The sequence below is a fragment of the Lactuca saligna genome, chromosome 4 (genome assembly GCF_052625555.1).
Source record: "Lactuca saligna cultivar CGN05327 chromosome 4, ASM5262555v1, whole genome shotgun sequence".
Taxonomy (NCBI): domain Eukaryota; kingdom Viridiplantae; phylum Streptophyta; class Magnoliopsida; order Asterales; family Asteraceae; genus Lactuca; species Lactuca saligna.
This window is the reverse complement of record NC_136420.1, coordinates 85773822-85799465: the sequence shown is the minus strand read 5'-3', so window position 1 is coordinate 85799465 and position 25644 is coordinate 85773822. Positions and strand designations below refer to the sequence as shown.

Here is a 25644-nt window from a genome sequence, read left to right as displayed (position 1 = left end):
CATGAGCACACATACATGACTTTAGGAAGTGTTTTTTTTTTTTTTAAATTGAATTAAAGTGATTGAAACTGGACACAGATAAAGTTACTTAAGTGGTTAAAAGAGGTCAACATCGTACACATAGCATATGAACATTGTAACGCCTGGTTCATGGTACGCATTTAATCATAATTTATTCACTCTTATAGAGCTACTCGACGAGTTGGGAGCCAGAAATTTGTCGAGTTGAAACCAGAATGGCCGCGGGATTTTAAGTCGTCTACTCGATAATTTGAGAGACTCGACTCGAAGAGTAGGGTTGCCAAGATGAAACCAAATTCTGGATTTTGCACCCTATTTAAGCATCCTAATTCCCACTTGATGGCCTTATTTCCTGCCTCCAAGTGTCAAACCCTAAACCACGAAACTCTAGTGCCTTGTATGCTTCCTAGCTTCGGTCCGATGTTGGGGCAAGCCCGAGGAATGTTTTGTATGCTTGATGTCTTCGTGATTCTAGCATATGTATGTTATATGTTCCATGCTTCTGTCCGATGCCAGGGAAAGCCCAAGGAATATTTAGATTACATGTTGTGTTTTATATGTTCCGGCTTCGGTCCGATATCAGGGCAAGCCCGATGAATGTTTATATGTTTATATTATGTGCTTATGTCATATGCTTGTTGATATGTTATGTGCATACCGGACTTCGGTCCAATGTCGAGTGGGGCTCGATGCCGAACTTCGGTCCGATGTCGGGCGACGCCCGATGTAGTGGGCAAGGCCAAATGTATGCTATTATATGATTATGTGTATGTTATATGATAGTCTCAGGTGACTCACTAAGCTTCGTGCTTACAGTTTTCAGTTGTGGTTTCAGCTACTTCCGCTAGCAAGGGGAAGAGCTCGGGATGACTGCATGGCACACACCACAACTTTTAGCCTGAGATGATTTACTCTGATGTTTTGTCACATGATTTTGATATATAGATAGTTTTCTATGATAATTTTGAGATACACGACTAATGATTTTGTATGATGAATGACGATTATGGTTTTTATTTATATGTTTAAATGAATTTTTTGGATTGTATTTTTGGGATGTTTTAAACATGTAGGTAATAACATGTCTTGAAATTTCACGGTTTGGGGTAGCACTCACGTGCACCCATGCACTGCTTGTGTTTGGGGGTGAGTATCCACATGCAACATGTTTTGGCTTAGGCTTGTGTCTAACACGGCCACAATGCTTGTGAAGTTAGACTATGATTAAATGATGCTATTTACCCATTTTGTAGCGCGCCCCACATGACCTTTCTCCTACACTTAGAAAAATTTAGCCGTTCTCCATCTTTCTTTCTTATTTTTCTTCTCATCTTTTAACAACCATAAATTCTTCATAAGATATTGGATTTTAATGAATCTTATATCCGTGGAATGTTACTAAAGTGTCTTGCAACTTCTCTTTAGACATCTTTGGATATGTAGAAATATTGAGTTATTAACTCATAAACATAGGTTAATATTGGTTTTCTATAAATTTTATGTGTTAACTTAACTTTTTTAAATGATCATAACTACTTCATTTTAATTCCAAATTTCTTGAATCATTTTTCTATGTTTCTGTTTACATAATGTTTATAACTTTCGTTTTATAGATTTTTCTGAATTATTCTAGCTCTGTAGCTATTGACCTCTAAAATTAGTACCTTTGAATTTTGGAAAAAAAAAACCCATAACTTATGAATGAATTGTCTTCTAACTTTGCAAGCTCATAATATGTTCAATGTTTTACCAATTAAGTTGATTCATTTTACATTGTTTAATCTTATATGTACTCTTTCCTTTTCAACTTTTTTTTGTTGCTGAACACCTTCCTTTGGTTAGCCTCCCATAGCTCAAAATTTACTAATTTCATTATTTCATGTAAATTTTAATTTTTCATAATTCTTCTCATTTTACCCTTATTTCCATGAAACTCATTTCTAATAAATTATATGACTTATAATAACATATATAAAGGTAATAACAACCATACTTTCTTATTTTTGTCACTTTTGACCTAATTTCACTTTTTGTAGTATTACACATATATAAGACTAGAATTTTGATTCCATTTCATATCAACAATTTATGACAACACTAGTACATAACATATTTTTTTGGTGCGATAAGGTATTTTTTTTGGTACGGTTGTAGCTAAAACCATACTAGTAAAACAATTCCGCATCAATACACGAACCAACCACACCATTTAAATAGGTAATTGGTGCGGCTCCTATAATCGCAATAAAGGCATTAAAAGCGTATTTGTTGGTGCATTAATTCAATACTGCACCAAAATATCATGTAATAATCCCTCTAAAAGTTTTATTCAAAAATTTCATTTCGCGCTAATTCCCTCCAGATACCCTTCCCTCTTCATTATAATATTTCATTCAAGTTTACGTAGACAAGCTCTAGTCACCACGACCTCTTGTTTACCAACATTCGAAGCACCATTACTACCACCCTCAAACACTATATTCTGCTTGGTTCATGTTGTAAGTTAGTTGTTTATTTTTATCTATGTACCGACTTAAGTCTTACACTTCGGTTAAATGTAAGAAGGGAAGCCTTTTAGCATCTTTTGAGTTATAACCCAACAATGTTGTTACTGATCCCGAAGTCGGAGAACCAAGTGAAATCCTTTATTATGTCGATCTTTTAATTACTAGTTTTTCTGTGGTTAAAAATCTTATAATATGAATCGATGTTCTGCAGGTTAAACTGATGGGTCGAGTGTAGGAACCTATTCAAAGCCAAAAGACTCACTGCTTATTCATGATGTCCTTTCTCATTTGGGTGGTAAAAGTAAAACACCAATAAAACATGAAAGATATTCGAGTAGCCACCTCTCCTACATTGATCCAAGGTCAAACATAAAGACGCCGTTCTAAATCTTTTGAGATCTTGAAGAGCATCATCTATGGAGGCTTAATGGAGGTGATTGCAAGTTCAATTGGTGTGGTTATAAAAGGTGTGGTTCCATACTCACACTAGTTAATAATGTTAAACGCTTAAACAAATGATTTCTATAATAATGTAGCTTACTTTTACAAAAAAAAAAAAATAAATAAATAAATAAATAAAGGTATTGCACCAACTAACTAGCTAACCAACAGGCTACTTATCTTCTATATCCGCTTTTGGCTCCTTAGCCCTTAGTCTAGGGAAATGAACATATACGAAGGGACGATTTAATTAAAGATTTTAAAGTTTGTTGAAACGCGAGTTTGAGTAGCTCTTTACGAACCTAACATATAAACTTGTTTATATAATATTTTTTGACATGCCAAAATTAACTATTTAAAATAAATAAATAAATATATATATATATATATATATAAAAAAAAAAAAAAAAAAAAAAAAAACCTCGAATTGTGGCGTGTCAAAAAGAACCTTCGTATGTCGTCTTTGTCCTACTAGTTTTTAGCAAGCTTTTCACAATAATATCCGTTAAAAATGAGCAAAAATAACAAAGTTTATCAATATTGGTTAAATTCAAAGTTCCAAATAATCGAACATGCATCTCCATACGGTTTGATAATCCAAAATAATACCTCCAATGTATGGAACCATTACTTTCTAAATGAGAATCAACAATAATTAGTAAAGAAAGATTGATATTAAGAAAAAATCACCAATATTTTTGTAGAAAGCCAAAAGCAAGAAAGACCATGGGCTCAGTCAATAGATACAAAAATCATATATGATTTTTGCGGTCCAAAGATAATGGAGAAATACAAGTGTTTAAGGCATGGTTTTGATGGAATCGAATTTTTACTAAAAAATGGTCTTAAATCCCTCTCACTCGCTGCCTATAGCGCGAATTGGAAGGTCGTGATGATGTCGCGCCGATGAGATTGTGTAAAGTGGATCACACGAGGAAGCCATATATCTAGATGAGTCTTTGTGTCGAGTTCAGCGAAATTGGGCGCTTGATTGAAGTCGTGTGGCTGTCTTATCGCAGAAGAAATGTGGCATTAACTATATAGAAAAAAGAGTCTCATTTGAAAATGGTTTCTCATTCAAAATTTTTAATTCGCTCTGCTCTGCAACACCTTTTTTGAACATTTGTGAGATAGACGTAGAAAGTCTGAAGTATGTGATTTTGAGCACTTTATAAGGGTACTTTAATAAAGGAAGGTGGCATATGCATATATAGATACAAAATTTGAATGATGTTCTTCATTGCTATGTTAATGGTGAAACTAATGTTGGTTATCATACAATTTGGAGACTGCTTTACAAATACTTAGGTTTCATGGTAGTTTCTACTGTACAAAATTATGTTATATGTTAGCGAATAGAATGCAAAATTCTTGGTCATAATGAGCAGATCAGGCCAGAAGCAACATGAATGAAGACATCCTCACGACATGGAATTGTGAGGCCACCCATTGGATGATCATAACCAAATTCTTCCTCTGATTGACGTAGCAGATCTTGGAATGAAGGCTGCTCTAATAATGATAAAGGAACAACAAATCGTCTTCTTTCTTGATCGCCAACATAAACTGCAAAATGTCCTTTGGGGATGATGTCTACCGATGATGATAATGATGAGCGTCTTCCATTGGAGAAGGATCGACCGAGAACTTTTTTGGCCTGAATGATTCGAGGCATACGAATGGCCATTTTTATATGAAGGCTAGGGTCTCTTTCTTCTCAAAGGATTTCTTTTATGTGAAAGATGCTGTGATGTATTTTGGGAGGAGTTGTGCTTCATATCAGCCCAATTGTATCCATTTTATAGGTGTATGAAGATTTCAGTGAATATCGAATAATAGTTGGAATTTCAAAGAAGAGATGGTGACACATTCTACAAAAAAGAAAAATCACATGGTTTTGTCTTCCAACTTGTTATTGGTCCCAAAGAATTATATATGTACAATGAAGTATGCCACAAAATTTCAGTAATGCTGAGTGGCCAAGCTTGAGCTACACTATGGGCCCATGTACAAGTGAGTCTTATGGACAAACATCATTATTTCTCACATGGTCATGCTTGTCAAAAATATCAGAAGGTTAGGCATCTTTTTTTCAAGAGCAACAAGTCCACGATTTCAGGTCCTGAAATCAACAAAACATCCAAAAAGACATTAATGCTCATATCTAATCTGATATATGAATTAAACTCATAGTATGCACTTAAATATTTGTCTTTTCCCTCCTGAATATATCTTCTGAAGGTTGTTCTGTTATCAATGATCAATATAAAAGGATCCGCTATTTGACTTTAACTTATAACCGATTGGCTGTTTGCTTTTCTGTAACTCTGAAATCAACTACGTAAGTGACCCATTGTGTTTTTATATTATTCATTTATTGATTACAAGCTGCAGTAGCTTGTTATGTTGAAATATATATATATATATATATATATATATATATATATATATATATATATATATATATATATATATATATATATATATATATATATATATATATATATATATATATATATATATATATATATATATATATATATATATATATACCATGTGTTGTGGGGCCTTTCTAACTATTTTGGTAGGTTGTCAATGATTGTCATGTTGCTTGAGTAATTAAGATTTTTAACGGAATAAATCTCTTGGGAAGAAAGTAGGATATGATGATGTTTAGGATGTTCCAAGAGGAGTCTGTGTTGGAATTCTTTTGTGATTATAATATTTGAAACTCAATGCCTTGCCTTTTTCCATAGTTTTCATGGAATCAAGACTTGTAGCTCGATTTTATATTGAAACCTTCGTAATTAGTAATATGGTCATAATGGTAGTTGTATATAGGAGTTGTATGAGAGTTTAATAGATTAAATGTGAATATAATATAGTGGAGAGAGTGTGTCGAGTTCAGTGACATAATTGTAATGAAAATTTATGAATTTTGTAATAATTAAATTGAATGTGTAAATTTCTTTTCAAACATGGCAATCCATACAACTCTTCATGGGTTTAATCCATTGGAGATGGCCTAAGTACCATGGTATGAGTTCTTTTCTTTAAACTTCCGAGCTTCCTCAAGAAAGACATAAGCAGGCCCTTTACAAAGTTGTTTCCTTGAGTTCATTCACTAACATGTGTGATCCTACCATGAATTTTTATCGAACTATTCATCATTGATCATCGGCTGACTTCTCTTCACCAATCAGTCCCCATCATAACAGGTTACAGTAAAAGAACAATAACTGATAGCTCTTGGGTAGGTGGTGTTGAAGAAACAACTGATCCAGACCTTAAGGCTATAGTCACATTCAGTATATGGAGAAAGATGCGGCATACACACTTTTTTTAACAGATTGACGATACAAGCTAAAGAACAAAAGTAAGTAAGTTGTTCTGGTGGGTTTAATTAGAGGACATTGATAAAGAAAGCCCTAATGGCATAGACATGAACACCATAAGTTGAAGTATGCTCGTCATTAATGTATTAATGCAGAAACTAATTAAATTTGTTTATCATACAATTAATATGGAGACCACATTACTCCCTCTGATTTACAAGTAATTAATCCTCATGGTGATTTTGACTGTACAAAACTGTTAGCAAACACGATGCATGCCTAGCTCTTCATCATAACGAGCAAAGGCGGCAGGCAACATCAATGAACACTTCCTCACGACACGGAATTGTGAGGCCACCCATTGGATGATCATATCCAAATTCTTCCTCTGCTTCATGTAGCAAGTCTTGGAACGAATGCTGGTTTAATAATGATAAAGGAACAACAAATCGTCTTTTCTCTTGATCACCAACATAAACTGCAAAATATCCTTTTGGGATGATGTGACGGCTTCCATTGGACAATGATCGACCAAGAACTTTCTTTGCTTGAATGATCCCAGGCATACGAATAGCCATGTATACATGAAGGGTCCGGTCACTTAATTTGTTTTGGTGAAAAAATGCAATATGAAAGGATTTTGTTTTGTGACAGGTTCTGTGGTGGATTTTTGGAGGAGTTTTGCTTGATATCGGCATAGTTGGATGCATTATATATAGGTGTAAGAAGATTTCAATAAGAGTGGGTAATTGTAGGAATTTTAGGAAGAGATTAATTGTGACACATTCTTGCAAAATGCAAGATCACATGGTTTTGTCTTCCAAGTTGTTATTGGACCCAAAGGCTTAGACGTTGAATGAAGTATGCCACATATTTTCTGCAGCAATGTAAGGGGAAAAGAGTGAGCAAAAGGACATGCACCATTATTATTCACATGGCTATGTTTCATATAAAATTGTAACATTTTGCATCTTTATAATTTTTTTTTTTTTTTTTTTTTTTTATGTACAACCATACAAGCATTTTAGCTGGTGACGTGGTGAACACTATCAAAAATGAAAAGGGATCAAATCTAATTAGGCATATGAATCAACCAGCTACTAATTTGCTTTTGTAGAAAATGTTCCACACTAACTAAATGGGAATCGAGAGTGTCATGGGATGTTCTTATGGGGGATTGGTCGAAAATGTTGTTTTTTTTTATCTAACCCGAAAAAGGGAGAGCTGTTTGAATGTGGTTTTGTTTTGTTTTTGTTTTTTTTTTTTAATTTTATTTTATTTAATTTTTTTTTTTTTATTTTTTTTTTTATAGATTTTAAACAGAAAAAAAAAATTTAATCTTAATTTCATAGCTTGGGTTAAAAATCTAGTTATCTCTCAAAACTCCATGTAAATCTTATAGCTTGCATATTTGTTAGCCCATTTCGGTATGTATATCTATGTATTTATACATACCCGACCCATTAATGTTGACATTCACCCTATGTATGTTGTACAAGTATATATTCGTTTTCTTTAATGAGAATTGGGATTGATGTGGAAACACGTTTTAATATAATATCAAATAGGCAACAAATTTTTTGTGATTATCTCACTTCAACCTCCAATCCATATCTTCTCTCTTTTCTTCCTGTTAGTCTTCATTCTCGGTACAACCTGTTGGGTTTAATTGTTACGTGACTCAGAATTTGTGACCTAGTCTCATGCCTTTTCATTAGGAGTAATTCATGGATTATTGTTAATTCTGACTAGTAGCTTACCTGCGCGATACGGCTGTCGGCAAATAGTTTCATTCCAACGATTAATTAGATGTTCCTAGCCGTCTAATTGATTGTCTTTGATCTATTTTGGGTGTCTCGGTCGTTGATTGGTCTACAGACTCTTTATGTTTTCTTTTTTTGTTCGAATTCAGGTTGTTTTGGTTGAGTTTTAGATTTTTTTCGTTCGGTTCCACTTTTATGGATTTTGATGTTCATGTTTTCAGTTGAGCTAAACCTGCTCAATTATATTAGTCATCTTTCATCAAGTTAGACTATATTTTATGATGAATAATTTCAAATTGATAAATAATTTTACGACGGGGATTGGTTTCACTATAAGGAATAGTTCTCAACAAAATTTAGTTTCCTTTTTGAATGACATTGATAGTTATCTTTAGGTTTTAGGATTTAAGGGGTGGGGTAGTGCAACAAATATAATTACACTTATTTGATTTTTATAAGGGGTAGATCGCCTAAATATTTTATGGTGTTTTCAGGATTTGTAGAAACTTAGATGGTAAGGTGAAAATTTGTAACCATGGTTGGAACATTTTAAGAATAAATCAGGAGTGGATCATATTAACGACTAAAAGCAATGAGGGGTCTACACAACAATGATTACATGACTTTGTTTTTTCTTTCGATCAAAAGGAATTCCATCAATTAGACTTACTTATAAAACTAATTATTATAATAAAATAGATAATTTTAATAAAATAACAAAAAAATATAGTTTTTTATTACGATATATAGGTAATTTACATCTATTATTTTGAGCTACAAATAAAATTATATAGTGTTTTTAGTTAAATATAAAACTACGTTTATTTTTGAATTAAAAATAAAAATAACTTGTTTTTTATTTTAATATATAAATATGCGGTTTTGGATTAAAAATATATTTATATTTTGGTCAAAAAATATAAATGTAGTGTTGTCATAAGATACTAATAAAAGGGCGTTTGATATTTTGAGTTAAAAAAATTGTTTTTAATGAAATAAAATGCGTTAAGCGTTATTTCCAATTCAAAATAATTCTGGAAAAATGTGAAGTTTTATTGCAGTCATAATTATCTAGAAGTTCAGAGACTATAGCCTACATTTTTTCAAACATTAAACTTACATATTTATTTATATTAATGTCATTTTCAATCCATATCCTTATAAAAATATAATATTAGTTTTATTATAAAATATATATTTATTTCGTAAAAAATCCAAAATACTATGTAAATGTTTATGTTGTATGATAAGTCTCGAATGTCTATTAGTTTAATTATAATAGTATAAGTTCGCATAGTTAGCGAATGGATTTTTTACAAAAACTTTATGTTGTATGAATAACTCTCTAGTGTATATGTTAAAACTTCACGTTAATTCAAAAATAGATATCTATATTAACCACTATGATATGATTTACTAAACATTTTTTTATTATTTACTTTGTGATCATTATATTAAAAATATAAATAAACGTCTAGACATACTAATAACAAATTTAAGTTTATTTAAGCTAGGTATTAATTTTAGTTTAAAGCATATTATAAAAACATATATATACATTTATATATATATATATATATATATATATATATATATATTAATTGCGAAAAATAATATACATCAAATGTGTTTTAATATTAAACAACTTTTAAAAGAAGTATAAAAAATTATTATGTGTAAAAAAATGAACAAATTAATGATTATTAATATTCGTTTAATATAATAATAATCGTTGTAATATAATATAAGTATCATCAATATTTTAACAATATAACAATAAATGTCTAAAAAGATATTAAAATGAAACAATTCAAAAATAAAAATAGTATGATGAAAAATAAACAAAATATATTGATTATATATTTATAAAACTAAAAAATATTTTTTTTTTTAAAAAAAATTAGTCTGTGAGTTTCAAGTTTCAATAAGAAGTTTTTGGTAAAAAAAACACGTCCAAAATGAATATTTTTAAATCAGTTTTATGTTTTGCATTGCAGCGTTTCATTATGTATTTTCCTTTATTTAAAATTATTTAATATTTATAATCATTAATATGTCCAACGAATACAGCCCTTTGTAATCTTTATTGTTAAATGTTAATTGTTAATAAGTAATATACACAATACACAATGTAACAAATTCTATTTACAACATCAAAAATTACAGTAAGCTTTTTGTTCAGAAATATAACACAACATAAACATTTTTTTATCTCGTTAAAGTCAAAGGATAAAATAATATACACACTATAATCCTCTTTTTAACTTTATATTAGTATCGGAGTTCAATAAACATAAAAACCTTTAGATCACATATGATCATAAGCATTTAATTACTAATCATACACTAATCACTTCATCATTAGTATTCAAATTTCAAAAATTCAAAATTAATCATGATGAACTTTATGGAGTATATAATCACAATTTGCATCATGATCATATAGCAATAGCACTTGATTAAAACATGTTAGTATGCCTTAATAACATGTCAATTGCTATCTTTGAGTAATTAACGTATGATAATTTGAAACTTGTAAATAAGTGCTTCGGTTTCATGTGAACTTTAATGGTTTTGAAAATGATACATACAAATGTAAATGATCGGTGTGGTACCTTGTTTTTTCATTTTATAGTCATAAGCCATTTCATTTGATCTTAAATCCGGGTTAAGTGCATTCACCTAGTTTTCTCAGCATGAGCACACATACATGACTTTAGGAAGTGTTTTTTTTTTTTTTTAAATTGAATTAAAGTGATTGAAACTGGACACAGATAAAGTTACTTAAGTGGTTAAAAGAGGTCAACATCGTACACATAGCATATGAACATTGTAACGCCTGGTTCATGGTACGCATTTAATCATAATTTATTCACTCTTATAGAGCTACTCGACGAGTTGGGAGCCAGAAATTTGTCGAGTTGAAACCAGAATGGCCGCGGGATTTTAAGTCGTCTACTCGATAATTTGAGAGACTCGACTCGAAGAGTAGGGTTGCCAAGATGAAACCAAATTCTGGATTTTGCACCCTATTTAAGCATCCTAATTCCCACTTGATGGCCTTATTTCCTGCCTCCAAGTGTCAAACCCTAAACCACGAAACTCTAGTGCCTTGTATGCTTCCTAACTTCGGTCCGATGTTGGGGCAAGCCCGAGGAATGTTTTGTATGCTTGATGTCTTCGTGATTCTAGCATATGTATGTTATATGTTCCATGCTTCTGTCCGATGCCAGGGAAAGCCCAAGGAATATTTAGATTACATGTTGTGTTTTATATGTTCCGGCTTCGGTCCGATATCAGGGCAAGCCCGATAAATGTTTATATGTTTATATTATGTGCTTATGTCATATGCTTGTTGATATGTTATGTGCATACCGGACTTCGGTCCAATGTCGAGTGGGGCTCGATGCCGAACTTCGGTCCGATGTCGGGCGACGCCCGATGTAGTGGGCAAGGCCAAATGTATGCTATTATATGATTATGTGTATGTTATATGATAGTCTCAGGTGACTCACTAAGCTTCGTGCTTACAGTTTTCAGTTGTGGTTTCAGCTACTTCCGCTAGCAAGGGGAAGAGCTCGGGATGACTGCATGGCACACACCACAACTTTTAGCCTGAGATGATTTACTCTGATGTTTTGTCACATGATTTTGATATATAGATAGTTTTCTATGATAATTTTGAGATACACGACTAATGATTTTGTATGATGAATGACGATTATGGTTTTTATTTATATGTTTAAATGAATTTTTTGGATTGTATTTTTGGGATGTTTTAAACATGTAGGTAATAACATGTCTTGAAATTTCACGGTTTGGGGTAGCACTCACGTGCACCCATGCACTGCTTGTGTTTGGGGGTGAGTATCCACATGCAACATGTTTTGGCTTAGGCTTGTGTCTAACACGGCCACAATGCTTGTGAAGTTAGACTATGATTAAATGATGCTATTTACCCATTTTGTAGCGCGCCCCACATGACCTTTCTCCTACACTTAGAAAAATTTAGCCGTTCTCCATCTTTCTTTCTTATTTTTCTTCTCATCTTTTAACAACCATAAATTCTTCATAAGATATTGGATTTTAATGAATCTTATATCCGTGGAATGTTACTAAAGTGTCTTGCAACTTCTCTTTAGACATCTTTGGATATGTAGAAATATTGAGTTATTAACTCATAAACATAGGTTAATATTGGTTTTCTATAAATTTTATGTGTTAACTTAACTTTTTTAAATGATCATAACTACTTCATTTTAATTCCAAATTTCTTGAATCATTTTTCTATGTTTCTGTTTACATAATGTTTATAACTTTCGTTTTATAGATTTTTCTGAATTATTCTAGCTCTGTAGCTATTGACCTCTAAAATTAGTACCTTTGAATTTTGGAAAAAAAAACCCATAACTTATGAATGAATTGTCTTCTAACTTTGCAAGCTCATAATATGTTCAATGTTTTACCAATTAAGTTGATTCATTTTACATTGTTTAATCTTATATGTACTCTTTCCTTTTCAACTTTTTTTTGTTGCTGAACACCTTCCTTTGATTAGCCTCCCATAGCTCAAAATTTACTAATTTCATTATTTCATGTAAATTTTAATTTTTCATAATTCTTCTCATTTTACCCTTATTTCCATGAAACTCATTTCTAATAAATTATATGACTTATAATAACATATATAAAGGTAATAACAATCATACTTTCTTATTTTTGTCACTTTTGACCTAATTTCACTTTTTGTAGTATTACACATATATAAGACTAGAATTTTGATTCCATTTCATATCAACAATTTATGACAACACTAGTACATAACATATTTTTTTGGTGCGATAAGGTATTTTTTTTGGTACGGTTGTAGCTAAAACCATACTAGTAAAACAATTCCGCATCAATACACGAACCAACCACACCATTTAAATAGGTAATTGGTGCGGCTCCTATAATCGCAATAAAGGCATTAAAGGCGTATTTGTTGGTGCATTAATTCAATACTGCACCAAAATATCATGTAATAATCCCTCTAAAAGTTTTATTCAAAAATTTCATTTCGCGCTAGTTCCCTCCGGATACCCTTCCCTCTTCATTATAATATTTCATTCAAGTTTACGTAGACAAGCTCTAGTCACCACGACCTCTTGTTTACCAACATTCGAAGCACCATTACTACCACCCTCAAACACTATATTCTGCTTGGTTCATGTTGTAAGTTAGTTGTTTATTTTTATCTATGTACCGACTTAAGTCTTACACTTCGGTTAAATGTAAGAAGGGAAGCCTTTTAGCATCTTTTGAGTTATAACCCAACAATGTTGTTACTGATCCCGAAGTCGGAGAACCAAGTGAAATCCTTTATTATGTCGATCTTTTAATTACTAGTTTTTCTGTGGTTAAAAATCTTATAATATGAATCGATGTTCTGCAGGTTAAACTGATGGGTCGAGTGTAGGAACCTATTCAAAGCCAAAAGACTCACTGCTTATTCATGATGTCCTTTCTCATTTGGGTGGTAAAAGTAAAACACCAATAAAACATGAAAGATATTCGAGTAGCCACCTCTCCTACATTGATCCAAGGTCAAACATAAAGACGCCGTTCTAAATCTTTTGAGATCTTGAAGAGCATCATCTATGGAGGCTTAATGGAGGTGATTGCAAGTTCAATTGGTGTGGTTATAAAAGGTGTGGTTCCATACTCACACTAGTTAATAATGTTAAACGCTTAAACAAATGATTTCTATAATAATGTAGCTTACTTTTACAAAAAAAAAAAAATAAATAAATAAATAAATAAAGGTATTGCACCAACTAACTAGCTAACCAACAGGCTACTTATCTTCTATATCCGCTTTTGGCTCCTTAGCCCTTAGTCTAGGGAAATGAACATATACGAAGGGACGATTTAATTAAAGATTTTAAAGTTTGTTGAAACGCGAGTTTGAGTAGCTCTTTACGAACCTAACATATAAACTTGTTTATATAATATTTTTTGACATGCCAAAATTAACTATTTAAAATAAATAAATATATATATATATATATATAAAAAAAAAAAAAAAACCTCGAATTGTGGCGTGTCAAAAAGAACCTTCGTATGTCGTCTTTGTCCTACTAGTTTTTAGCAAGCTTTTCACAATAATATTCGTTAAAAATGAGCAAAAATAACAAAGTTTATCAATATTGGTTAAATTCAAAGTTCCAAATAATCGAACATGCATCTCCATACGGTTTGATAATCCAAAATAATACCTCCAATGTATGGAACCATTACTTTCTAAATGAGAATCAACAATAATTAGTAAAGAAAGATTGATATTAAGAAAAAATCACCAATATTTTTGTAGAAAGCCAAAAGCAAGAAAGACCATGGGCTCAGTCAATAGATACAAAAATCATATATGATTTTTGCGGTCCAAAGATAATGGAGAAATACAAGTGTTTAAGGCCTGGTTTTGATGGAATCGAATTTTTACTAAAAAATGGTCTTAAATCCCTCTCACTCGCTGCCTATAGCGCGAATTGGAAGGTCGTGATGATGTCGCGCCGATGAGATTGTGTAAAGTGGATCACACGAGGAAGCCATATATCTAGATGAGTCTTTGTGTCGAGTTCAGCGAAATTGGGCGCTTGATTGAAGTCGTGTGGCTGTCTTATCGCAGAAGAAATGTGGCATTAACTATATAGAAAAAAGAGTCTCATTTGAAAATGGTTTCTCATTCAAAATTTTTAATTCGCTCTGCTCTGCAACACCTTTTTTGAACATTTGTGAGATAGACGTAGAAAGTCTGAAGTATGTGATTTTGAGCACTTTATAAGGGTACTTTAATAAAGGAAGGTGGCATATGCATATATAGATACAAAATTTGAATGATGTTCTTCGTTGCTATGTTAATGGTGAAACTAATGTTGGTTATCATACAATTTGGAGACTGCTTTACAAATACTTAGGTTTCATGGTAGTTTCTACTGTACAAAATTATGTTATATGTTAGCGAATAGAATGCAAAATTCTTGGTCATAATGAGCAGATCAGGCCAGAAGCAACATGAATGAAGACATCCTCACGACATGGAATTGTGAGGCCACCCATTGGATGATCATAACCAAATTCTTCCTCTGATTGACGTAGCAGATCTTGGAATGAAGGCTGCTCTAATAATGATAAAGGAACAACAAATCGTCTTCTTTCTTGATCGCCAACATAAACTGCAAAATGTCCTTTGGGGATGATGTCTACCGATGATGATAATGATGAGCGTCTTCCATTGGAGAAGGATCGACCGAGAACTTTTTTGGCCTGAATGATTCGAGGCATACGAATGGCCATTTTTATATGAAGGCTAGGGTCTCTTTCTTCTCAAAGGATTTCTTTTATGTGAAAGATGCTGTGATGTATTTTGGGAGGAGTTGTGCTTCATATCAGCCCAATTGTATCCATTTTATAGGTGTATGAAGATTTCAGTGAATATCGAATAATAGTTGGAATTTCAAAGAAGAGATGGTGACACATTCTACAAAAAAGAAAAATCACATGGTTTTGTCTTCCAACTTGTTATTGGTCCCAAAGAATTATATATGTACAATGAAGTATGCCACAAAATTTCAGTAATGCTGAGTGGCCAAGCTTGAGCTACACTATGGGCCCATGTACAAGTGAGTCTTATGGACAAACATCATTATTTCTCACATGGTCATGCTTGTCAAAAATATCAGAAGGTTAGGCATCTTTTTTTCAAGAGCAACAAGTCCACGATTTCAGGTCCTGAAATCAACAAAACATCCAAAAAGACATTAATGCTCATATCTAATCTGATATATGAATTAAACTCATAGTATGCACTTAAATATTTGTCTTTTCCCTCCTGAATATATCTTCTGAAGGTTGTTCTGTTATCAATGATCAATATAAAAGGATCCGCTATTTGACTTTAACTTATAACCGATTGGCTGTTTGCTTTTCTGTAACTCTGAAATCAACTACGTAAGTGACCCATTGTGTTTTTATATTATTCATTTATTGATTACAAGCTGCAGTAGCTTGTTATGTTGAAATATATATATATATATATATATATATATATATATATATATATATATATATATATATATATATATATATACCATGTGTTGTGGGGCCTTTCTAACTATTTTGGTAGGTTGTCAATGATTGTCATGTTGCTTGAGTAATTAAGATTTTTAACGGAATAAATCTCTTGGGAAGAAAGTAGGATATGATGATGTTTAGGATGTTCCAAGAGGAGTCTGTGTTGGAATTCTTTTGTGATTATAATATTTGAAACTCAATGCCTTGCCTTTTTCCATAGTTTTCATGGAATCAAGACTTGTAGCTCGATTTTATATTGAAACCTTCGTAATTAGTAATATGGTCATAATGGTAGTTGTATATAGGAGTTGTATGAGAGTTTAATAGATTAAATGTGAATATAATATAGTGGAGAGAGTGTGTCGAGTTCAGTGACATAATTGTAATGAAAATTTATGAATTTTTTAATAATTAAATTGAATGTGTAAATTTCTTTTCAAACATGGCAATCCATACAACTCTTCATGGGTTTAATCCATTGGAGATGGCCTAAGTACCATGGTATGAGTTCTTTTCTTTAAACTTCCGAGCTTCCTCAAGAAAGACATAAGCAGGCCCTTTACAAAGTTGTTTCCTTGAGTTCATTCACTAACATGTGTGATCCTACCATGAATTTTTATCGAACTATTCATCATTGATCATCGGCTGACTTCTCTTCACCAATCAGTCCCCATCATAACAGGTTACAGTAAAAGAACAATAACTGATAGCTCTTGGGTAGGTGGTGTTGAAGAAACAACTGATCCAGACCTTAAGGCTATAGTCACATTCAGTATATGGAGAAAGATGCGGCATACACACTTTTTTTAACAGATTGACGATACAAGCTAAAGAACAAAAGTAAGTAAGTTGTTCTGGTGGGTTTAATTAGAGGACATTGATAAAGAAAGCCCTAATGGCATAGACATGAACACCATAAGTTGAAGTATGCTCGTCATTAATGTATTAATGCAGAAACTAATTAAATTTGTTTATCATACAATTAATATGGAGACCACATTACTCCCTCTGATTTACAAGTAATTAATCCTCATGGTGATTTTGACTGTACAAAACTGTTAGCAAACACGATGCATGCCTAGCTCTTCATCATAACGAGCAAAGGCGGCAGGCAACATCAATGAACACTTCCTCACGACACGGAATTGTGAGGCCACCCATTGGATGATCATATCCAAATTCTTCCTCTGCTTCATGTAGCAAGTCTTGGAACGAATGCTGGTTTAATAATGATAAAGGAACAACAAATCGTCTTTTCTCTTGATCACCAACATAAACTGCAAAATATCCTTTTGGGATGATGTGACGGCTTCCATTGGACAATGATCGACCAAGAACTTTCTTTGCTTGAATGATCCCAGGCATACGAATAGCCATGTATACATGAAGGGTCCGGTCACTTAATTTGTTTTGGTGAAAAAATGCAATATGAAAGGATTTTGTTTTGTGACAGGTTCTGTGGTGGATTTTTGGAGGAGTTTTGCTTGATATCGGCATAGTTGGATGCATTATATATAGGTGTAAGAAGATTTCAATAAGAGTGGGTAATTGTAGGAATTTTAGGAAGAGATTAATTGTGACACATTCTTGCAAAATGCAAGATCACATGGTTTTGTCTTCCAAGTTGTTATTGGACCCAAAGGCTTAGACGTTGAATGAAGTATGCCACATATTTTCTGCAGCAATGTAAGGGGAAAAGAGTGAGCAAAAGGACATGCACCATTATTATTCACATGGCTATGTTTCATATAAAATTGTAACATTTTGCATCTTTATAATTTTTTTTTTTTTTTTTTTATGTACAACCATACAAGCATTTTAGCTGGTGACGTGGTGAACACTATAAAAAATGAAAAGGGATCAAATCTAATTAGGCATATGAATCAACCAGCTACTAATTTGCTTTTGTAGAAAATGTTCCACACTAACTAAATGGGAATCGAGAGTGTCATGGGATGTTCTTATGGGGGATTGGTCGAAAATGTTGTTTTTTTTTTATCTAACCCGAAAAAGGGAGAGCTGTTTGAATGTGGTTTTGTTTTGTATGTTTTGTATGTATATCTATGTATTTATACATACCCGACCCATTAATGTTGACATTCAGCCTATGTATGTTGTACAAGTATATATTCGTTTTCTTTAATGAGAATTGGGATTGATGTGGAAACACGTTTTAATATAATATCAAATAGGCAACAAATTTTTCGTGATTATCTCACTTCAACCTCCAATCCATATCTTCTCTCTTTTCTTCGTGTTAGTCTTCATTCTCGGTACAACCTGCTGGGTTTAATTCTGACTTTACTCAGAATTAGTGACCTAGTCTTCTGCCCAGGGCCAATCCTGACGGTGGGCAACCCGGGCGACCGCCCAGGGCCTACACCTCTAGGGGGCCCAATTTTTTTAGAATATGTAGTATATATTCATATAATTTTTATTTATCTGCATATTTGTGTAAGCCCCAAAATTAGTCCAGCTTATAAAATCAGATTAGCCCAAAAAATTAACATAATGGGCTGCTTTGTTTGCTGTTGTTGAACGTGTAGTACAAAAGTCTAAGGAAGGAAGTAGAAATGTGGGAAATATCCTATTTGGTCGCCATATAATCAATTGATGCCTTGAGAATTGTATCGGCATAATCATCTCTATTAGTCCTTCTTTCTCGTCTCACAATCAACACTTTACCTAATCGCTAACAACTAATTTGTAATTACCAATTCCTCTTCTACTTGACCGCTTCTTTCTCGATTTGACGATTCCAAAATCCAAATCTCCATATCACTAATTTGTTGTCTCGTTTGTAGTCTCGAATGATGGATAATTGCCATCCGGAGAGTCTCTGAGTCTAGAGTGTAGACACTGATGGACGATTGTCAAGCGAACATATTGGGTCGGCCGCTCGTACTGGGGAGTTGTGATTGCGAGTTGTGACACAGGCACACATAAATTGACATCATGCATGCAATTTTTAGTTTCTTGTTTTTCTTTCTCATTCTAATTTCCAAACTTTTAGGTTATATCAGATTTTTAGTTTCTGATTTTTGTTTCTTTTCTTTATATATCAGATTTCTGAAGTTGTATATTCCGAGTTAGTGAAAATCAATGCTATCTGTTGTAGAAATAAGAATTTTCACTCAATTAGGTATTTTGTATACTATAATTTTGTTTAAGAAATTTATTTGTATATCATATTTTTGTTTCTTTTCTTTGAATATATTAGATTTATAATGTATTGATTCTTAGTTCTGACTTATTTCTTTAAGAATAACAAAATTTTAGCTTCATAGTTCAAACCTTCAAACTATTAATAGATTATTAGATATCCTACAACAAAGTAACATTGTATCTTATTTATTGGTGGTTATTAGATTTGCGATTTATTTAGTTATCATATTTATAATTTTTGTTACTTATTTTTATAGCTTGCTTTGAGTTTGATAACTGATAAGGCTTCCACTTTTTAATTGTGGATTCAAATAAACTTTTTGTAGAATTAAAAATATTGAAAATGATTTTACCTAATAATGTAGCTTTTGCTACTGGAATTTTGGAATTTGTTAAAGTTGTTGATTGTTACCCAAATACATTTATTGCATATAGTATTTTGCTAACCATTAATATCACTGTTGCGTCTATTGAGAGAAACGTTTTTCAAAGTTGAAGTTATTGAAGAATTATTTAAATTCGTCGATGTTACAAGAAACGTTAAACGGTTTGGCAATATTATATATAAAGAAAGATATGTGAAATACATTTGATCTTGATAGTATTATTAGTGATTTTGCATCTAAAAAGGCTTGGAGTAGTATTTTTCTTTAAATTATTTCTTTTTGTAATGTTGTGGACATATTTGTGTTTTTTTAATATTAATAGTGAATTTTATGAATATTATAGCGGTTTGACTATTTTGAATGGATTTTTTACAAAAAGTTTATGTTGTATGAATAACTCTCGAGTGTATATGTTAAAACTTCACCTTAATTCAAAAATAGATATCTATATTAACCAATATGATATGATTTAGTAAACATTTTTTTATTATTTACTTTGTGATCATTATATTAAAAATATAAATAAACGTATCGACATGCTAATAACAAATTTAAGTTTATTTAATAAAATACAGTAATAAAAATAACATAGCTAGATATTAATTTTAGTTTAAAGCATATTACAATAATATATATATATATATATATATATATATATATATATATATATATATATATATATATATATATATAATTGCGAAAAATAATATACATTAAATGTGTTTTAATATTAAACAACTTTTAAAAGAAGTATAAAAAAATTATTATGTGTAAAAAAATGAAACATTAATTAATGATTATTAATATTCGTTTAATATAATAATAATCGTTGTAATATAATATAAGTATCATCAATATGTTAACAATATAATAATAAATGTCTAAAAAGATATTAAAATGAAACAATTCAAAAATAAAAATAGTATGATAAAAAATAAATAAAATATATTGATTATATATTTATAAAACAACTAAAAAACTTTTTTTTTTAAAAAAAAAATTAGTCTGTCATTTTCAAGTTTCAATAAGAAGTTTTTGGTGAAAAAAAAGCACGTCCAAAATGAATATTTTTAAATCAGTTTTATGTTTTGCATTGCAGCGTTTCATTATGTATTTTCCTTTATTTAAAATTATTTAATATTTATAATCATTAATATGTCCAACGGATACAGCCCTTTGTAATCTTTGTTGTTAAATGTTAATTGTTAATAAGTAATATACAAAATACACAATGTAACAAATTCCATTTACAACATCAAAAATTACAGTAAGCTTTTTGTTCGAAGATAAAAAAAAACATAAACATATTTTTATCTGGTTAAAGTCAAAGGTTAAAATAATATACACACTATAATCCTCTTTTTAACTTTATATTAGTATCAGAGTTCAATAAACATAGAAACCTGTAGATCACATATGATCATAAGCATTTAATTACTAATCATACACTAATCACTTCATAATTAGTATTCAAATTTCAAAAATTCAAGATTAATCATTATGAACTTTATGGAGTATATAATCACAATTTGCATCATGATCATATAACAATAGCACTTGATTAAAACATGTTACTATGCCTTAATAACATGTCAATTCCTATCTTTGAGTAATTAACGTATGATAATTTGAAACTTGTAAATAAGTGCTTCGGGTTCATGTGAATTTTCATGATTTTGAAATTGATACATACAAATGAAAATAATCGGTGTGTTACCTCGTTTTCTCATTTTATAGTCATAAGCCCTTTCATTTGATCTTAAATCCGGGTTAAGAGCATTCACCTAGTTTTCTCAGCATGAGCACACATACATAACTTTAGGAAGTGTTTTTTTTTTTTTTTTTTTTTTGAATTAAAGTGATTGAAACTGGACACAAATAAAGTTACTTAAGTGGTTAAAAGAGGTCAACATCGTACACATAGCATAGGAACATTGTAACGTCTGGTTCATGGTACGCATTTAATCATAATTTATTCTCTCTTATAGAGCTATTCGACGAGTCGGGAGCCAGAAATTTGTCGAGTTGAAACCAGAATGGCCGCGGAATTTTAAGTCGTCTACTCGATAATTTGAGAGCCTCCACTCGAAGAGTAGGGCTGCCAAGATGAAACCAAATTCTGGGCTTTTGCACCCTATTTAAGCATCCTAATTCCCACTTGATGGCCTTATTTCCAGCCTCCAGATCCCAAACCCTAAACCACGAAACTCTAGTGCGTTGTATGACTTAGTAAACATTTTATTTATTATTTACTTTGTTATCATTATATTAAAAATATAAACAAACGTCTAGACACGCTAATAACAAATTTAAGTTTATTTAATAAAATACAGTAATAAAAATAACATAGCTAGGTATAAATTTTAGTTTAAAGAATATTATAAAAGCGTGCGTGTGTGTGTTTATATATATATATATATATATATATATATATATATATATATATATATATATATATATATATATTAATTTCAAAAAATAATATATATTAAATGTGTTTTAATATTAAACAACTTTTAAAAGAAGTATAAAAAATTATTATGTGTAAAAACATGAAACACTAATGATTATTAATACTCGTTTAATATAATAATAATCGTTGTAATATAATATACGTATCATCAATATATTAACAAAATAATAATAAATGTCTAAAAAGATATTAAAATGAAACAATTCAAAAATAAAAATAGTATGATGAAAAATAAACAAAATATATTGATTATATGTTTATAAAACAACTAAAAAAACATTTTTTTTTTTAAAAAATCAGTTTGTAATGATAGGACGTGAGTATGTTATTTTCAAGTTTCAATAAGAAGTTTTTGGTAAAAAAAAACAAAAGCATGCCCAAAATGAATATTTTTAAATCAGTTTTATGTTTTGCATTGCAGCGTTTCATTATGTATTTTCCTTTATTTAAAATTATTTAATATTTATAATCATTGATATGTCCAATGAATAAAGCCCTTTGTAATCTTTATTGTTAAATGTTAATTGTTAATAAGTAATATACACAATACACAATGTAACAAATTCTACTTACAACATCAAAAACTACAGTAAGCTTTTTGTTCGGAGATACAACACAACATAAACATTTTTTTATCTGGTTAAAGTCAAAGGATAAAAGAATATACATACTATAATCCTCTTTTTAACTTTATATAAGTATCGGAGTTCAATAAACATAAAAACCTTTAGCTCACATATGATCATAAGCATTTAATTACTAATCATACACTAATCACTTCATAATTACTATTCAAATTTCAAAAATTCAAGATTAATCATGATGAACTTTATGGAGTATATAATCACAATTTGCATCATGATTATATAGCAATAACACTTGATTAAAACATGTTAGTATGCCTTAATAACATGTCAATTACTATCTTTGAGTAATTAACGTATGATAATTTAAAACTTGTAAATAAGTGCTTCGGGTTCATGTGAACTTTCATGATTTTGAAATTGATACATACAAATGAAAATGATCGGTGTGTTACCTCGTTTTTTTATTTTATAGTCATAAGCCCTTCATTTGATCGTAAATCCGGGTTAAGAGCATTCACCTAGATTTTGAACGTGGTTTGAACGGAGAGCTGTTTGAACGTGGTTTATTTTTTCATTTTATAGTCATAAGCCCTTCATTTTATAGATTTTTTCATTTTATAGTCATAAGCCCTTCATTTGATCGTAAATCCGGGTTAAGAGCATTCACCTAGATCGTAAATCGGTGTTGTTTCTTTCATCTAACCCGAAAAAAGGAGAGTTGTTTGAACGTGGTTTATTTTTATTTTTATTTTTATTTATTTTTATTTTTGTAGATTTTGAACGGAAAGAAAAAATTTAATCTTAATTTGGTAGCTTGGGTTAAAAATCTTGTTATCTCTCAATACTCCATGTAACTCTTATAGGTTGCATATTTGTTAGCCCATTTCAGTATGTATATCTATGTATTTATACATACCCGACCCATTAATGTTGACATTCGGCCTATGTATGTTGTACAAGTATATGTTCGTTTTCTTTAATGAGAATTGGGATTGATGTGGAAACACCTTTTAATATAATATCAAGTTTCTAACAGATTTTTCCAGATTATCTCACTTCAGCATCCAATCCACATCTTCTCTCTTTTCTTCCTGTTAGTCTTTAGTCTCGGTACAACCATAGTCACCGCCTTATCTTCTCACCGATGGTTGCCACCCCCAAGAACTCAGACCAGCCGTTCGACGTTACCATCATCAAGGTATATATGTTCCCCTTTATACTTGGTCTAGACGAACTCAATTACTACGCGTGTCTTGAACTTTTGAGACGTACCGCATCATGTTTAGTGTCGTTGATCATATGTTGACCATCCCTACAGAACCCCACAGAGCAATGAAAAAAATTGACTATCTTGTCAAGTTTTAGATTTATGCTGAAAGACAGGAAAAGTCTTCATTTTGGGACCCTAAACGTTTTGATATTGAAATATCCCAAAATTTTGATCTTCTCTTTCTCAATGTACAAACTTGCACTTTAGTCGATCGATGTTGACATTGGTACATTTTGAGGATGGATGTTTTAATTGATATCCCAATTCGGTTTCCCTCTGGACTTTTTTTTATCATGAGGTTGTTATATCATAGTTATTAATTTTGTGGCTTTCCAACCAATTGTGTGGGCAAGGAGTATTCAACCTTCGATTCGCCTACCTATAAGTTCGAAAATTTAATGGTTTTTTGAAATGATTTATCATATCCAAATAAAAACTCTTTGGGATTTTTTTTTTAAAACATTTTTTAAGATTCTTTTTACAGTGTGGTTGAATTAAAGTTTTTTTTATATATTTTTTTATTTTTTAACTTTGTGACTTCTCTAATTGATAAAGTTGCTAGCAATTTTCGGTGTTTGTCAATAAAATTTTAAAAATATTAGACTTAATATTGTCATTTTAGCAAATAACCTTATATTTTAATACATGTATACCTTTTAGCCGATTTGATGTTGATTCAAATAAGATTATTTACCATTTCCTTCGTTGATGTGGTTGTTTTGTACATCTTTCTTTCTATCTTAACTTTTGGTGTTTATTTGGTGCTAATCCATTTTTTTATTATCTTGTTGCATCTCAAATTGTTCTTTGAAAACTTGCCAATAAGGAAGATGCTTATAGGATGACACAAGAGCCCTTCATCATGTATAGTTACAGGTTTGGAAAACTTTGTCTTTAGAGACTTGTGCTCTTAAATGGCCTTTCCTTTTTTGTTCATAAAGACACAATATATGTGGTTGGTTATGCCATGATTAATTCAATTTGGTTACCATCATATGTTAAACATATGTAAATGGTGTTTAATTTAAGTAATTGAATATATTGGTGATTAAATATAGTTACATTTATATATTGTTGTTCAAAAAAATTATTAATTTATACATCTATTATGTTAAGAATTTGTTATTTATCATCATTCCCAATACAGGTAAAATCGACATTTACTTATATCAGACAATTGAATAAGTTGATAAAAGAAACATTCTTAATGTATATGGCACTTTATCCACACTCGATTGTGAGAGTTCAAACCTTAAAAACGACATATGCATTTTGGATTGTGTCTTTTTTTTTAATATTTATTTTCTTTAATTATAAATTTTTCTACTTTTTTTTTTTAAAAAAAAAATTATAAATTTGTTAGGAATGTCATAAGGTACAAACATAGGGGGTTTATTTTTCTTATCTAGTTGTGGGCATGCAAAACCAATGGACCAACCCTAATGGACCAACCCTACTGGTTATAAGATTTAACATCCTTTTGTTAATCTTTCATCATTGATATAATTTAGATCCTATATTAATCTTGTTGGATTAGTGTCTAAGTCCGTAACTATATTTGGTATGTACTTGATCCGGTTATTC

The 25644-nt window shown here is 30.9% G+C and overlaps 2 protein-coding genes and 2 pseudogenes across 2 annotated transcripts; all 4 read right to left on the bottom strand.

Moving 5' to 3' along the window:
* Nucleotides 1-4180: 4180 nt before the first annotated feature.
* On the bottom strand, nt 4181-4761 carry LOC145042298 (auxin-responsive protein SAUR22 pseudogene; annotated as a pseudogene).
* Nucleotides 4762-6425: 1664 nt separating this feature from the next.
* LOC145042297 (auxin-responsive protein SAUR21-like) lies at nt 6426-7086 on the bottom strand. The gene has a single exon (XM_078990698.1). The coding sequence runs from the start codon at nt 7012-7014 to the stop codon at nt 6595-6597; it is 420 nt and encodes a 139-aa protein (XP_078846824.1). The 5' UTR covers nt 7015-7086; the 3' UTR covers nt 6426-6594.
* Nucleotides 7087-14926: 7840 nt separating this feature from the next.
* LOC145042296 (auxin-responsive protein SAUR22 pseudogene) lies at nt 14927-15507 on the bottom strand (annotated as a pseudogene).
* A 1592-nt stretch (nt 15508-17099) lies between these two features.
* Nucleotides 17100-17761, bottom strand: LOC145042295 (auxin-responsive protein SAUR21-like). Its single transcript, XM_078990697.1, has one exon. The coding sequence runs from the start codon at nt 17686-17688 to the stop codon at nt 17269-17271; it is 420 nt and encodes a 139-aa protein (XP_078846823.1). The 5' UTR covers nt 17689-17761; the 3' UTR covers nt 17100-17268.
* Nucleotides 17762-25644: the final 7883 nt, after the last annotated feature.